Source organism: Talpa europaea (assembly GCF_964194135.1).
Source record: "Talpa europaea genome assembly, chromosome: 11".
In the NCBI taxonomy this organism is placed as follows: domain Eukaryota; kingdom Metazoa; phylum Chordata; class Mammalia; order Eulipotyphla; family Talpidae; genus Talpa; species Talpa europaea.
Window position 1 is genome coordinate 18,216,210 of NC_140078.1, and position 15,037 is coordinate 18,231,246.

At 37.9% G+C, this 15,037-nt stretch overlaps 1 protein-coding gene across 1 annotated transcript in view; it reads left to right on the forward strand.

Moving 5' to 3' along the window:
• Window positions 1-5,192: 5,192 nt before the first annotated feature.
• Window positions 5,193-15,037, forward strand: part of TPX2 (TPX2 microtubule nucleation factor) — a gene marked incomplete at both ends in the record, with an annotated part of 36,031 nt that continues 26,186 nt past the window's right edge. Inside the window, 3 exons of the mRNA XM_084247938.1 lie at window positions 5,193-5,298; window positions 7,244-7,366; window positions 13,382-13,508. Coding sequence (XP_084104064.1) covers window positions 5,193-5,298; window positions 7,244-7,366; window positions 13,382-13,508 — 356 coding nt within the window. The remainder of the gene's footprint in view (window positions 5,299-7,243; window positions 7,367-13,381; window positions 13,509-15,037) is intronic.

Sequence of the window (15,037 nt, forward strand, 5' to 3'; positions counted from 1 at the left end):
TTTATTAATCAATACTCAGGGACATTTTATCTTTTTCTTTTTTAAAGATTTATTTATTTATGCATACAAGAACTGGGCTACTGGCCAGAGGGTAGAGGGTGAGAGGATTCACCAGAGACAGAGTGGGGAACAGAACAGGCAGATTGACTGAAATACACTGCTGAGGAGAGCAGCAGGTGAGTCAGGAGAGGTCTGTTGCGCCATATGGGTAGTTCCCTGCCCGGGGATCGAACTTGTGCTGCAGTGGCTGTGGATAGTTTCATAGGTTGCGTCTTAACCCCTTGCACCACCAGGGAGGCCCGACATTTTATTTTCATATAGAAACATTCAAAAAACGAGAACAAGTGACATTTGGATAAGAAAATAGTAACCAATTTATAGATCATGCAAATAGTGTTATATTAAAAAGTCAAGAGGTTTAATAAGTGCTGCATTTTCAAGAGTGTTTAATTCCAGAAAACCCAACAACTTCTGGACTTTACATAGATATGGGGGAATAAATATTGTTTAAAATACTGCTTAAGTCTTTAAACTGAGAAGGTATGCATTTGTATAATAAAATATATTCAAATAGTATAAAATTTTAGAGTGAAAGTCTTCCCATACCCAGACCTCCAACAGGTCCAACACTGTTAACACCTTAATGTCCCCCTCACAATCAAGTATGTATGTACAAAGGTATATGTCAGTTTATGTTGCCGCCTTTTAACATGAATGGGAGTATGCATTTCTACATTTTGTTTTTCTCTCTTATTAGCTCTTGGAGCTCATTCTGTACATCTCACCACATAAGCATAGTTAGCTAATATTAAAGTTACTTAGCATTTCAGTGTATAGTTGTTCTATATCTGCTATTGGTAGAATTGGGGTTTCCAGTTTCTTGGCTTTTATGAACAATGCTATAGTGAATTTTCTTATATTTACATATGCATAAATACATATTTGTAAGATAAATTTCTATATTTGGCAAGGCTAACAAAAGGAAAAATGCATATTGCCTTCCAAAGAGGTTAGCAGTATAGCTCCATAATTTAAAAGAGAAAAAAAGGTATGAAGGTATGAAGGGTTAAAAGTCGAACCACCCTCCAGGTGGTTTTCAGCAGCATGTTTTGGTGCAATCATGGCTTTTAGGAGGCTAAGTGGGGTTGCTGCATATTACATTCTTGCCTCCTCCCTCCCCCAGCTTTAGTTGTCTTCATTACATTCCTGCCTGGGAAGTGTTCCCAGTGACCTGGGTTAGGCATTAAGATCATGGGAATCTAAGATTTTCCCATGTCTTCCAGCATGTTTGTTCACAAGAGCAGGAAAACTTCTTCCTTGCAGCAGTGGAATTTTAACCACTCTCAGTCACTGGGAAATCTTTCATTAAGGGTCCTTTGAATAGACATATGATCAAGGCGCGTCTGGGTATCAGTAGATTAAAAGGCAGTGATAATACCTTATGGTAATATATTTCATTAGCACTTAAAATACCTTTTTATTTATTTATGGGAAGCAGGAAGGCAGAAAGGGTCACTTGCCACCTGACATATACATATTGTAAATGGCAGAGACAGGACTAGAATTCTGGACTTCTATTTTTGTTGGCATTGTTTTTGACTATAAGTGACAGAAAATGTGACTATAACGGTTTATGCAAAAAGAGTATTATAGTTCTTACATAAGAAGTTTGGAGGTAGGTGGTTGACTTTTGATCTTCTGAGATTGGGGAAATAAGGGCCACTGTCTGTTACTCTCTTGACTGTCCACTCATGGTTGCTATAGCACTAGCCATTATTACATCTGCATTCAAGGCAAGAAGAAGGTGAAGGGCAGGGACAAGGCCAGAAATTATATCAGGAAAGCAAAAGTTTTTCAGTGAACCCCTAAGCAGATTCCTACTGTTGTGTGACTACTCCATGCTTCAAAGGTGGCTGTCAAAGAGATGGCTTCCATCATAGTATGCTTCCTACTGTTTAATGATGTTCAGTAAAAATATTTAATCATAACTTGACTTAAGCCATATTAATCTCAAATTCTTTTTTTATATTTATAGTATATAATTTAGATATTGTATGTGATTTTTTTTTATTGAATATGATAGGACCTTAGTTCCTATCTAAATTTTAAGTTCCTTTGTGTCTAAGACTAGATCTTCTACTTGTTTGTATGAAGACATAGAATCTTTGAATATTAGTGAGAAAGGAGTGCTGATCTCCTTTCTCAGGGCCCCTAGCAAATGTATAATATCAGTGGGCCATTAACAAGTAGCTTATTGAGTTAAATTGAATAATAAAAATAGAAATGGAGGACAGTGAAAAATTTAGAATGAGGATAATAATGACTCTTCTATCTAGAGTAAAAGACTGGAGAATGGATTTACTTAGAACTAAATACAGTACTATTTTCTCTGCAAATAGAGACCTTAATGACATTAGCATGCTTCCCTAATTCACAGGGTGAGAGGGCAGAATAATGTGGAGAGAACATTGTGCTGAAGTAAGGTACCGCAGTTCTAGATCCAGTTCTGCTTTCACATAACTATTACTGAGCAAGTCATTCAATCACTCTTACTCTCAGCTTCTTCTTCTAGGAAGGGGAAAATTGCTGCTTTATAGGATTATTGAGAGCATTAGAGAAAGTATGTATTTAGTATTTCATAGTTTCATGCATGCATAAACACCTTGTTATCATGATCATTAGTATAGTTGTTGTGTAATATGGAAGGCCCCTTTTTGCTTTAATTAATCCTTATCTATGAACTGCAAAAGTTAGTAGTTATCTTAAAATTCTTCTAAATTCTAAAATGTCATGTTTCTGTCTGGAGTTCTGGCTGCAGTGAGTTAGTAGGAGAGAACATGAAAGATGAAGTTCTCTAGTGTAAAGATGGATGTCACTGTGTAAGCCAAATATTTGTCAGAACAAATGTTTCTCAGGTACTGAAGTACCTTCTAAATTACCCTAGTCCATTGAGAGAAGCTTAATGTAATGCTGGTCAAACCAGTCATCAGCAGTGAGGTTCAGTGTAACCTCATGATTTATCTTAGAGTGAAGGTATACTGGTGTAGTGTAGAGGGAATGAGCACTAGGGGCTCTTAGTACTCATGATTGGTGAGAGTTTGAAGAACTGGCACACCTTTTTGGTAATGCAAATGGGTATTACTCTTCTGAGAAACTTTTTTCACAATGTCAAGAACCAGCAGTATCTCCTTTAAGAATTTATCTTAAGGGAAGACTAATGCATGTGTATATAGAAGTTCACAAAGGATATTATTTTGGTAGTATCTTTAAAATGAACATATTGCAGAAGTAGGGTATCAGTAAATTATGATACAACCATTAATTGATGATATGTCTGTTTTTTTTAAAAGATTGATTTATTTATGCATACAAGAGCTGGGGTGTAGGCCACAGGTGCATGGCGGGTAAGAGGATTCACCAGAGTCAGAGTGGGGAGCAGAACAGGTGAATCCACTGAATACACTGCTGAGGGGAGCAGCAGGTGAGACAAGAGAGGTCTACTGGGCCATGTGGGTTGGCTCCCTGGGCAGGGATCAAACTCATGCTGCTGTGGCTGCAGATGGATTCAGTGCTGAGAATTAACTAACCCCTTGCTCCACCGGGAAGGCCCATATGTCTAATTATCGACAAGGAAAATGCTCAAAATATGTGAAACATTAAAAAATCAATAATTTAATTAAAAAGTGAGAAAGGGTGCATGTAAACACATGTAATGTGGATGGGAAGTCTAGAATAGTGTGACGTATGTGCTTTTAATACAAACTTTTGTGATCTAATTTTTTAAAATGATCAGTGACTTGTATAATAAAATAAGAACTTGAAGCATGATTACTTCTCTTCCAAGAGATAATACTTTTAAGTACATGTTATTCCCTGAAAGAAGATAAGTAATAACTAGTTCATTGGGTTTCAGGGGGAAATGAATATGTAATGAATGTGATCTGTAGGTTATTTTCTTTTCATTTCTTTCCAGCTGTTTTACTAACCATATCTGCCTGGAGGGGGCGCTGACTTTAAACCTACACAGGTTTCCACAGTACAAGAGCAGAATTTTGTACATAGGGATAGGGATGGGCCTCTATCTTTGACTTGTTCTTTTATCTAATCTGCATGTTGTGGCTTTTTCAAAGTCATTTCCTTCATGCCCAGGTATAGAAATTTTAAGAAGATATTTATAAAGGAAGAAAATCTGCAGTTGATAAAATTTCATTGAGGTCTTATTTTGTATAAGTTACGGCTCTAAGTACTTTGATGGCTGAGATATATGCAAGTGAATAAAATCCATCCTTGCCTTTTTATTTTTTTGATATTTAAAGAGCAGGTTTATTAGAAAAGGGATAGGATCGCAAAAGACACTTGCATAGACACAAACGGGCAGGAAGAGCTGCCCCAAAAGAGACAGGTATGCTGAGAAAGGCCTGCATATTGCATGCGGGCGGCCTTGAGTAGAGCTGCCTCCACTGAGTGAGGTCAGTGAAGAGAAGCCCCAGCGAGCACAGCTCATGGGCAGGCAGGAGGTTGCTGCCCTGCGGAGGGAGAGAGCTGGTGAAAAGAGGCCCCTGCATAGGCACAGGTGGGCAGACGAGTGCTTCCCCATCCTTGTCTTTAGGAACTTACAGTCTGCTAGGGGAAGCATTTGCATAGTTAACTAATGTAAAATTGGATGGTAAACAAAGTCTTGGCACTTTGGAGATACAACAATTATGTATGATAATTAGAAATTGGAATAGAGTTCATAGAGAATTGAATTGGATTTTGAATGATGAATAAGGTTTTGGTTGATAGGTATATAAGTTAATGATGTGTTTCAGAAATTGGGTTATTCAAGGAGAGATAGTAAACTGGATGTGGGTAAGGTTGGAAATGAGAAAACAGTAGATTGAGGGAAAATAAAATAATGCACAGTGCATGACATATTGTAGATACTCATCAAATTTCAAATTGCCTCTTTCTAGTTCTAACTCAAAGAATGTTTTTAAATTACTAAAAAGAAAAGTTTGATTTGAAAAGTAAGGCATATTGTCCAGGTGATTTTCAGAATTGCAAGTGTGGTAAAAGGTGAAGTAATTGCTATCTTAGATTTTTGTGTAACCAACTTTCTGAATCATTTCTTTCTTTAGAAGGTGACCTGTTGAGAAAAGTGACAGAAATACTGGAAAAGTATCTGCTTTTCTGTGCCAAAGTGGGGCACAATGTCACAAGTTAAAACCTCTTATTCCTATGATGCTCCCACGGACTTCATCAACTTTACATCTTTGGACGATGAGGAAGACACCCAGAACATAGATTCCTGGTTTGGTAAGTGTCTGCGTTGTCAGGTCATTTTAAGGGTTAGTAATTTGTGCTAAGGACCTCCTAAAAATAAAAGGAGATGCAAGAAAACAACTAACTTATCATTATGGATGACCCAAATTGTTATCTATCAAATAGAAATAATTGAAATATCCAGTACTTTGAAAAATGGACTGTCAGGACAAATCAAAGTTATCTTGCTGTTAAGGATGACAAATCTTTAAACTTTAGCAATTTGTGAGAAAATCCAGGTGAGATGAATTGAGTGAAACTCTAGGACTTAGAACATGTCTGTTAATAGCCACTAGTTGCTACCATCATCAGGCATGGAGCGCTGTGTAAGGTTACAACTAGGATATTGACTAACACAGTACACCAATCTTACTCCGACTTCCGTAGTTTCATTTATTCTCATTTTTATTTATGTGTATTAAATTGTTTGCAGTTTTAGCACCTGTGTAGGTTGGTATTTCTGCTGTTGCAGTTAAGATATCAGTGTTCTCACATCACAAGGCTCCTTGTGTTTCCCTTTATAACTCCTCTCCCTCCTTTCCTACTACCCTCCCTAATTCATTTACAAATGAATTATGTATGGATTATGCTACTCAGACCCCAGTTCTCAAATAGAGATAGGTTATCCTGATGTTGGATCATGTGTTGTGGCACCAAACACTAATACCAGGCTGACAGTAAATAAGGATGTGGTTATGTTTTTTTTTTTTTTTAAGATTTATTTATTGATTGATTGATACATACATACATACAAGCACTGGGTACAGTCAGAAGTGCGGAAGGGTGAGAGAGTTCACCAGAGCCAGAGCGGGGAGCAGAGCAGAGCAGGCAGAAGGACCGAAGTACACTGCTGAGGGGAGCAGCGGGCGGCAGGAGAGGTCTGCGCGCCATGTGGGACCCTCCTCCTGTGGCCGGGGAGCAGCCGGGGAACGAACCGGCGCTGTAGAGGCTGCGGGCAGCTTCGCAACCCAGCGCTCAACCGCTGCGCCACCGGGGAGGCCCTGGTTATGTTTTTATATTACTTAAAAATGTGGTCCCAGTGATAGGTCAGGCGAGTAGATTGCTAAGGCCCCTTTATTTTATTATTTTCAGTGTCCTTAATGCTCTTTATTAAGAGAAATCGATATGGTTGGAGGGACAAAAATGAGTCCATTGCAGCTGCGCTTATCTGATAGGTAGCCTCCAAATGTGATGGTATATGCCATTCTCTTAGAAAAGGACTTAAGAGTGTTGTGGAGGTCCTGAGAAGGGCTGTTGGAGGTAGGATAGATAAAAGGGCCAATGGCCTGTGGTGCTTTTCTTTATGCCCTTACACCACTGATACTGAGGAATTGGCTTATCTCTCTTTTCCCAAGTTTTTCTTTAAAACAAATAAAGAAAATATTAGAAACACAACAGTATTAGATACAGCTTAGAAGAAAACAATACCACTGTTTTTTCAAGTCCACCTTAGTTCTAATATATTACCTTCTGATTTTCTTCCAAATAATTACATCTTTTTACACCGTTGCCATCAGAATGTACAGCTTCAACTCAAGTATACTGTACACCTTCAACTCAAGTATACTGTATGATATCCCTTGTGAACCCTGTGGATCTTGGTGGCTACAATGTTCTTTAAGGGCAACATGATGTATTTAGGAGGTGGATAAGGCCAATTATTGCTTGTGTAGCCCTAAATGTGTATAAGTCAAATAAGGAGCTATTCACAATGCAGAGTCTGCACATCTCCTTCTCTGTGGTACATTGTTCGATGTTGCCAATGTTTCAGTGACAGTTTTTACATAATTCATTTCTTTTTGATCACTAGAACTTTGTCAAATGAGCTAGATATATACAAGTCAGGGGCTTTAGGGTCTATTTTAATTAAGTACTTGGTGCTGATTTATTTTACTTCCTTGCTGATTGTTTAGTTGATGATGATCATGTTTTTTCACAGAGGAGAAAGCCAATCTGGAGAATAAGTTTCCTGGGAAGAATGGCACAGGAGGACTCTTTCAGGGCAAAACTCCTTTGAGAAAAGCTAACTTTCAGCAAGCTATTGTCACACCTTTGAAACCAGGTAAGAAAGAACATCTTAGGGAAAAACTCCCTGGCAGAATGATGGAACAGTGTATTGGGAGTCTTAGGGGTCTGGGGAAATTGCCTATATAGCACATCGCTTGGTTTATTATTGGTGAAATGGGCTAAATCATTTCATGGTGCATGGGAAACTAATGATGTGCTTTACTTTTTTTAATTTTTCATCTCTTGGAACTTAAGCTAATATGAAATTTTATTACCAGAAACATAACTTTTCTTTTTATAGTAAGATTTAATATAATGTAACCTGGATCTGACTGGGAAACAAAACAGCAGGAAAGACTATACTGTTTGCCATTGTACAAGAATTCTTTGAGCCATGTATCTGATTTTTTTTTTAGATTTATTTATTTATTTATACAAGCACTGGGTATAGTCAGAAGCGTGGGAGGGTGAGAGGATTCACCAGAGCGGGCAACAGAACAGGCAGACTGACAAAGAAATACACTGCTGAGGGGAGCAGCGGGCGCGGCAGGAGAGGTCTGTTGCTCCATGAGGGACCTTAGCCGGAGGCTGGGGATGGAACCGGCGCTGCAGAGGCTGCGAGTAGCTTTGCAGCCCAGCACTCAGCTGCTGTGCCACCAGGGGAGGCCCCCTTGTATCTGATTTTTAAAGATGATTGACATTTAAACTGGTGGTTACTAAATCTGCAGAATATTGGTCAGAACAAAAGGATTCTTAAAAATGATTTTTTAAGTAGCAGCTATATTTAGCTATAGTTCACCTGTCATATAATTCATCTACTTGAAGTGTACATTTCAGTGTTTTTTAGTATATCCCACAGAGTAGTTGTGCATCCATCACCAATTTTCAAATTTTGAAATTTGAAAATTGTTGGAACGGGTAAATCTGAAGTTGGCCTTAATCGCACCATTCACCAGAGGGGTTGCATTGGGAAATAACTGTATTTTCTGAGAACATGTCTGGCTTACAAAATCTAAGCTGCTAGTCTGACTTTTAAGTGATTAATGCATGAGTACAGGTGATATCTATGGAATTTGGGGTCTGGACTAAGACCCCCAACTTAAGCATCCATCTTACTTACATGTGAGATTAGAATTGTATGACAGATTTCTCTTCACATGCTTGGAATACCTGTGACCTTGAGTGCTATCTGTCCTCACATGAATTGCATTAGTTGATTAAGTGTGGCAGATCTGATGCTGTGATGGCCTTTGTGCCTTTCTTGAATTGAAAGGGGTATAATATTTACCTAGTTTGTGTGGGCCACTTTCTATTTAAGTCAACAGTAAACCCCAAAGTAAAAGACTTCTGCTAGGCCCATCATGCAGCCATACATACTGTTTACATGCATGCCTGGGAGTCTTGTGTTCTTATTACATATACTCCCTATCAGTGCTGTGCCCTCTATGTAGAATACTCTTAATCTAACTGAAAAGTTCCTACTCAACATTTAAGGTCCAGCTTAAATGTCCATTTTTTCTGTAACTGATTTCTTTAATTTGTATTCTCAAGGCACTTTCCATACGTGTGTTTTAATTTTAGTTTTGTATTGTATTGCTAGTACCTAGAAATACAGTTTTTATGTTGATCTTTTGTCCTGCAGCCTTTTAAAGTCACTTATAAATTTTAGTAATTTTTTTTGTAGACTCAGTCATCTGGGCCCACAAGGTTTTTAACTACAAATTCAATTTCTTTAATAGATACAGCTTTTGTAGTTTGTCTTTTAAGTAATTTGTCCATTTAATCTAAATTGTTGAATTTATAGGCAAAAAGTTATTTATAATATTTCCATATCCTTTTAATATTTATACATTCTGTAGTGATGTTACTGCTCTCATTCTAGATTTTGGTAATTGTATCTTTCCTTTTTATTTGCTAATCAGTCTGAGTAGAGATTGATAAATTTTATTAATCTTCTCAGCCAGATTCTGGTTTCATTAACTTTTATTATTTTTTCCATTGATTTTCATTCTTTATTGTTTCCCTTCTACTTACTTTGGGTTCAATATGCTATTGTTTTTTTTTTTTTATTTGGGTTTTATTTAAATCTTTATTTTTTAATGTGTTTAGTGCTGTCAGTTTCCTCCCAGCAGCCCACAAATTTTATATGCCCTATTTTAATTTTCATTCTAATCAAAATACTTTTAATTTCCCTTATTATGTCTTCTTTGACCTATTTGCTCTTTAAAAAAATTGAGATATATTGATAGTTGACATACATTTTGTGAACTTAAAAGTGTACAATGTGTTGATTTGCCCTCCATATATTTCAGTATATTACTATCTTGCATTAGTCAACACCCCATCACATCACATAATTATCACTTCTTTTTTGTTGTGAGAACAATAAGATCTAGTCTCTTAGCAACTTTGAAGTTTATAATATATTGTTGACTGCAGTCTCTATGCTGTAATATCTCTAAGACTTATTTATCTACTAATTGCAAGTTACCTGTGTGTAATTTAGAAGTGTGTTATTTAATTTCCAAATAGGGGGGAGGGAGAGCATTCCAGAAAACCTTTCTGTTACTGATTTCTTGAGCGATTTAATTCTATTGTGGTCAAAGAACAGAATTGGGTAACTTGAATCCTTTAAAATGTATTGAGATTTGTTTCATGACACAGAATATGGTCTGTCTTGGTAATTGTTCCTTGTGCACTTCACAAGAATGTATATTTTACTGTCAGTGAGTGGAAAGTTATATAAATGTCAATTGGGTCAAGTTGGTTGATAGTGTTATTCAAGTCTATTTCCTTACTTGATATATCTATTATTGAAAGTAGGACTATTGAAGTCTTCATTGATTATTGAATTTTCTGTTTATCCCTTTAGTTTGCCAGTTTATATATCTGAGGCTCTTTTGTTAGGTACACAGGCTCTTTTTTTTAATAGTGTGTCTTCTTCATGAATTAGCCTCAACATATTTTTTTTTTAAGATTTATTTATTTATGCATACAAGAGCTGGGGTACAGGCCAGAGATACGGTGTGGGGGATGGTGGTGAGAGGATTCACCAGAGACAGAGTGAGGAACAGAACAGGCAGATCAACTGAAATACACTGTTGAGGGGAGCAGCAGGCGAGGCAGAAGAGGTCTGGTGCACCATGTGGGTAGCTCCCTGGCCAGCCAGGGATTGAACTCATGCTGCAGAGGCTGCAGATTGCTTCATAGTGCGGTGCTTAACCCCTTGCACCACCAGGTAGACCCCTCAACATATTTTTGTAAATGAAGTTTTATTGGAATACAGTCATGTATGCCTATTTGCTTATGTATAATTTATGGCCATTATATTTTTACTGATTTTTCTTTTTTTAAAGATTTATTTATTTATACAAGAACTGGGGTATAGTCAGAGTCATGGGAGGGTGAGAGAATTCACCAGAGACAGAGCAGGGAGCAGAACACGCAGACGTACCAAAGACACTGCTGAGGGGAGCAGTGGGCGAGGCACGAGAGGTCTACCGCGCCATGTGGATTTCTCCCTGGCTGGCTGGGAATCAAACCCGCACTACAGATGCTGCAGACAGCTTCACAGTGCTCCGCTCAACCCGCTGTGCCACCGGGGAGGGCCCTCTTACTGATTTTTCTGTTCCATCAATTAGTTACTGAAATTTCAGATAATAATGTATTTGTCTATTTCTCCTTATAGTTTCTGCTATGTGTATTTTAAATTTTTTAAAAAAAATTTTTTTTTTAATAGAGGCATGTTTTATTTATTTATTTATTTATTTATTTGTGTGTTTTGTTTATACATGCACTGGGTACAGTCAGAAGCGCGGGAGGGTGAGAGAATTCACCAGAGCCAGAGCGGGGAGCAGAGCAGGCAGAAGGACCGAAGTACACTGCTGAGGGGAGCAGCGGGCGGCAGGAGAGGCCTGCGTGCCATGTGGGACCCTCCTCTGGTGGCTGGGGAGCCGCCGGGGATCGAACTGGCGCCACAGAGGCCGCAGGCAGCTTCACAACCCAGCGCTCAACTGCTGCGCCACCGGGGAGGCCCTCTGCTATGTGTATTTTAAAGCTCTGTTGTTCAGTACATAAATGCTTAGGCTGTTATATCATCTGGATGAATTGGCCACTTTATCATTTTGAAATGATCTTTATCTCTGGGGATATTTTGCTCGGAAATATACTTTGATGTTAATATAGTCACTCCCCAGCTTTCTTTTGATTAGTGTTAGCATTTATGTCTTTACATTTAAAGGCAGTAAAGTATATAATTAATTTTGTCTTGCTTTTTTAAAATTGATTATAATCCTCTCTTTCAATTGGAGTAAATGTCTCTATTGCTGCCTTGATATAATATTCTATAATTTTTTATTTATATGTCTTTTTCTGCCCTCCAAAAAAAAAGTTCTCTGGAATAAATGAATCATGAAATGTGTTTTAGTGACCTGACTTTTCTTCCCTGTCATTTGACTGCAGTTTTCTCTTATCAAGGCATAGTTCATAAGCTGTGCTATCAAATGCTATTTCTTCCATTAAACCTTTGCTTGATTTTCTCTTTCTCAGTATCCCTATAGTACTTTTTTCTGTTTCATTAAAAATGTTTATAAAGAAATACATGGCCATAGTAACATCAGTATTTATGATAGAATAGCTCCTCCTTCCCATCCCTAAATCCAGTCTCTTTTTTTCAAATACTGCATCTTTCATAATCTTACTGTTTTAAATTGAGCTTGTGGTTACACCCTTAATACCTGATAGTATTATTATATCAGTAGCTTTTATATTTTATATATGTCAGTATTGCTCAGTGCCAGGCCAATTAGTATAATGCAAACCTGTTCCTTCTTGACTCTTTTTTTTTTTTTTTAATTTTTTTTTTTATAGAGGCATGTTTTTATTTATTTATTTGTTTTTTGTTTTTTTTTGTTTATACATGCACTGGGCACAGTCAGAAGCGCGGGAGGGTGAGAGAATTCACCAGAGCCAGAGTGGGGAGCAGAACAGGCAGAAGGACCGAAGTACACTGCTGAGGGGAGCAGCGGGCGGCAGGAGAGGTCTGCGGGGAGCAGCGGGCGGCAGGAGAGGTCTGCGCGCCATGTGGGACCCTCCTCCAGTGGCCAGGGAGCAGCCAGGGATCGAACTGGCGCCGCAGAGGCGGCGGACAGCTTCGCAACCCAGCGCTCAACCACTGCGCCACCGGGGAGGCCCCCTTTCTTGACTCTCTTAAGTTCCATTGTCACAATCTCTGTGCTACATAAAGATGAGCCTCACATCAAAGTCAGGTGGATTCACTTTTCTTGAAACTTCATCAGTTATGTTGCTTTGTATTGGGCTTGCTTCATATTGGACAGCAATTCTTGGAAGTTATTATAACTGCTTTTTGGGATAACATTATCTTAATATCTTTGCTGCCTTGTTTTCTGGATCTTAATTTTTTCATTTGTACCTTATTTTGCAGGAGTATATCCTCAGGGAACTTCCTAAGATTAGATATGCAACAACAGAACTTTGAATTCTCACATGTCAGAAAATATACTTTTCCACTTTGATAGATAGCTGAAAGTTTCACTTAATATAGAATTGTACCTTGATAAAATTTTTTTTAATTACTCTGAAAGCACTGTTCCTTTGTCTTGTATTGTCTTGTATTGCTGAGGAGGAATTCACTGCTTATCCGATTTTACTTGCTCGTTAGGTGATTTTTTTTTTTCTTTGTGGAAGCTTTCAGAAATTTATCTTTATTGATGTCCTGAAGTGTCATGAGGATGTGTTTGGGGTGCTTTTTCCTGAGGAGATGCCTTAGGCTGGCAAATAGGCAGGACCCTGCTTGTTTCATTTCTGCTTCAACCAAAGTAGCCTTTATAAATCAGTCTTCTGTATAAGATTTCACTGGAACTAAGGGTTCTGCTAATTAGGACGAAAATAAAATAGCCATATTTCTCAGGCTTACAAGTGTGTGCATATGCGTGTGTGTGTGTGTGTGTGTAATTTTCATTTAGAATTTTGTGTTAAGTTGTATATATGTGTCTCATTTCTATTCATTTCCTTGGAATTTGAGTACTGACTAGTGTTAGCTTTCCCACAGTTGACAACACTTGTTACAAAGAAGCAGAAAAAGAAAATCTGGTGGGACAGTCTGTTCCGTCAAATACTTGTTCTTCCCTAGAAGTCAAGGGAACTACTACAAGAAATACTTCAGCCCAAGCTCAGAGGTAAGACTATTTCAGAGTTTAAAAGTGGTGGTTTTGTTTTGTTTTAGTTTTATAGGCATTTAATAGTTTACCAATTTTAAAAAAAATAATGTTATTGGACAGAATACCTGTTATGTTTTCCATACTACCTGAGACTCTTTATGATACCTTATTTGATTTTAATAACATTTGTAAGTTGCAGGCAATATTCTTGATTTACAAATAAGGGCTCAGAGGTCCTGAGTTGCTTGCCTAAGGCAGGTTTATTTCAGAGCTAGGATTCAAACTGATCAGTTTGTTTTCAAAGCCCTTGCTGTTTGCCCATCAACATAGGTGCAATTTTACATTTATTTGTGTGAATATTTGATGGATCCTTTTTCCTTTTTTGAATCCTTTTTTCTTGTTTATGGGTTGTGAGTAAACATAATGGCAAGTATCATGTATTCCTAGTTCCTGACAGTGTCTGGCAGAAGTAGAAGCTGAATAAGTACTTGGTGAATAAATGGTTAGATGATGGATGGGTTAAGCTGCAGTTTTGACACTAATGAGCTCAGAACATCTGATATCTTTGAATATTGCATTTTGTATCCATGTCCTTTTTTTTTCTCTTTTAATACAAAAAGACAGTGTTTGGGAGCGGTTAGTCTTAATATTAGTTGCCTTCACATGGCACTAATCAGAGCTAGTTTTTTTTTAAACTTTCACCATCTAGTAATTATGATTTACCCAGAGTTTAAGGGTCATTTATTCTTTTTTTTTTTTAATAGAGGCATGTCTTTATTTATTTATTTATTTGTTTGTTTGTTTATACATGCACTGGGTACAGTCAGAAGTGCAGGAGGGTGAGAGAATTCACCAGAGCCAGAGCCGGGAACAGAGCAGGCAGAAGGACCGAAGTACACTGCTGAGGGGAGCAGCGGGCGGCAGGAGAGGTCTGCATGCCATGTGGGACCCTCCTCCCATGGCCAGGGAGCAGCCGGGGATTGAACCGGCGCTGCAGAGGCTGCGGGCAGCTTCGCAACCCAGCGCTCAACCGCTGCGCCACCGGGGAGGCCCAAGGGTCATTTATTCTTTATAATTTATTGTCTTCTAGAATATAATCAAGAAAGAGGAATGGCAGAGTATTTATAATATTGTTGCTTAGAAGTAATGAAGTTACCTTTTGTGAAGCTTCATACTGGCATAGGGACCTCTTTTTGAGGATGGTATCATGTAGGGCTATCTTAATTTTTTCTGGAAAAGAAGGCCAGTTTAATCAAAGAATTATGTGAAATCTCAATAAGCTAAATAAATAATCATAGGAGTCTTAAAAGGCTACTATTGGTGGTTTTATGATTTCTGTTTCATGTTTAGATTGTGAAGTGATGCCTACTGCAAAAGGACCTAGGGTCCTATAGATTCCTTCAGAATCAAGAAAGCATTAGTATCTTGGCTTCTCTATTTTGTTTTTATTTATTTATTTATTTATTTTACAGATTTATTTATTTATACAAGAACCGGGGTACAGGCCAGATGTGCAGGAGGGTGAGAGGATTCACCAGAGACAGAGT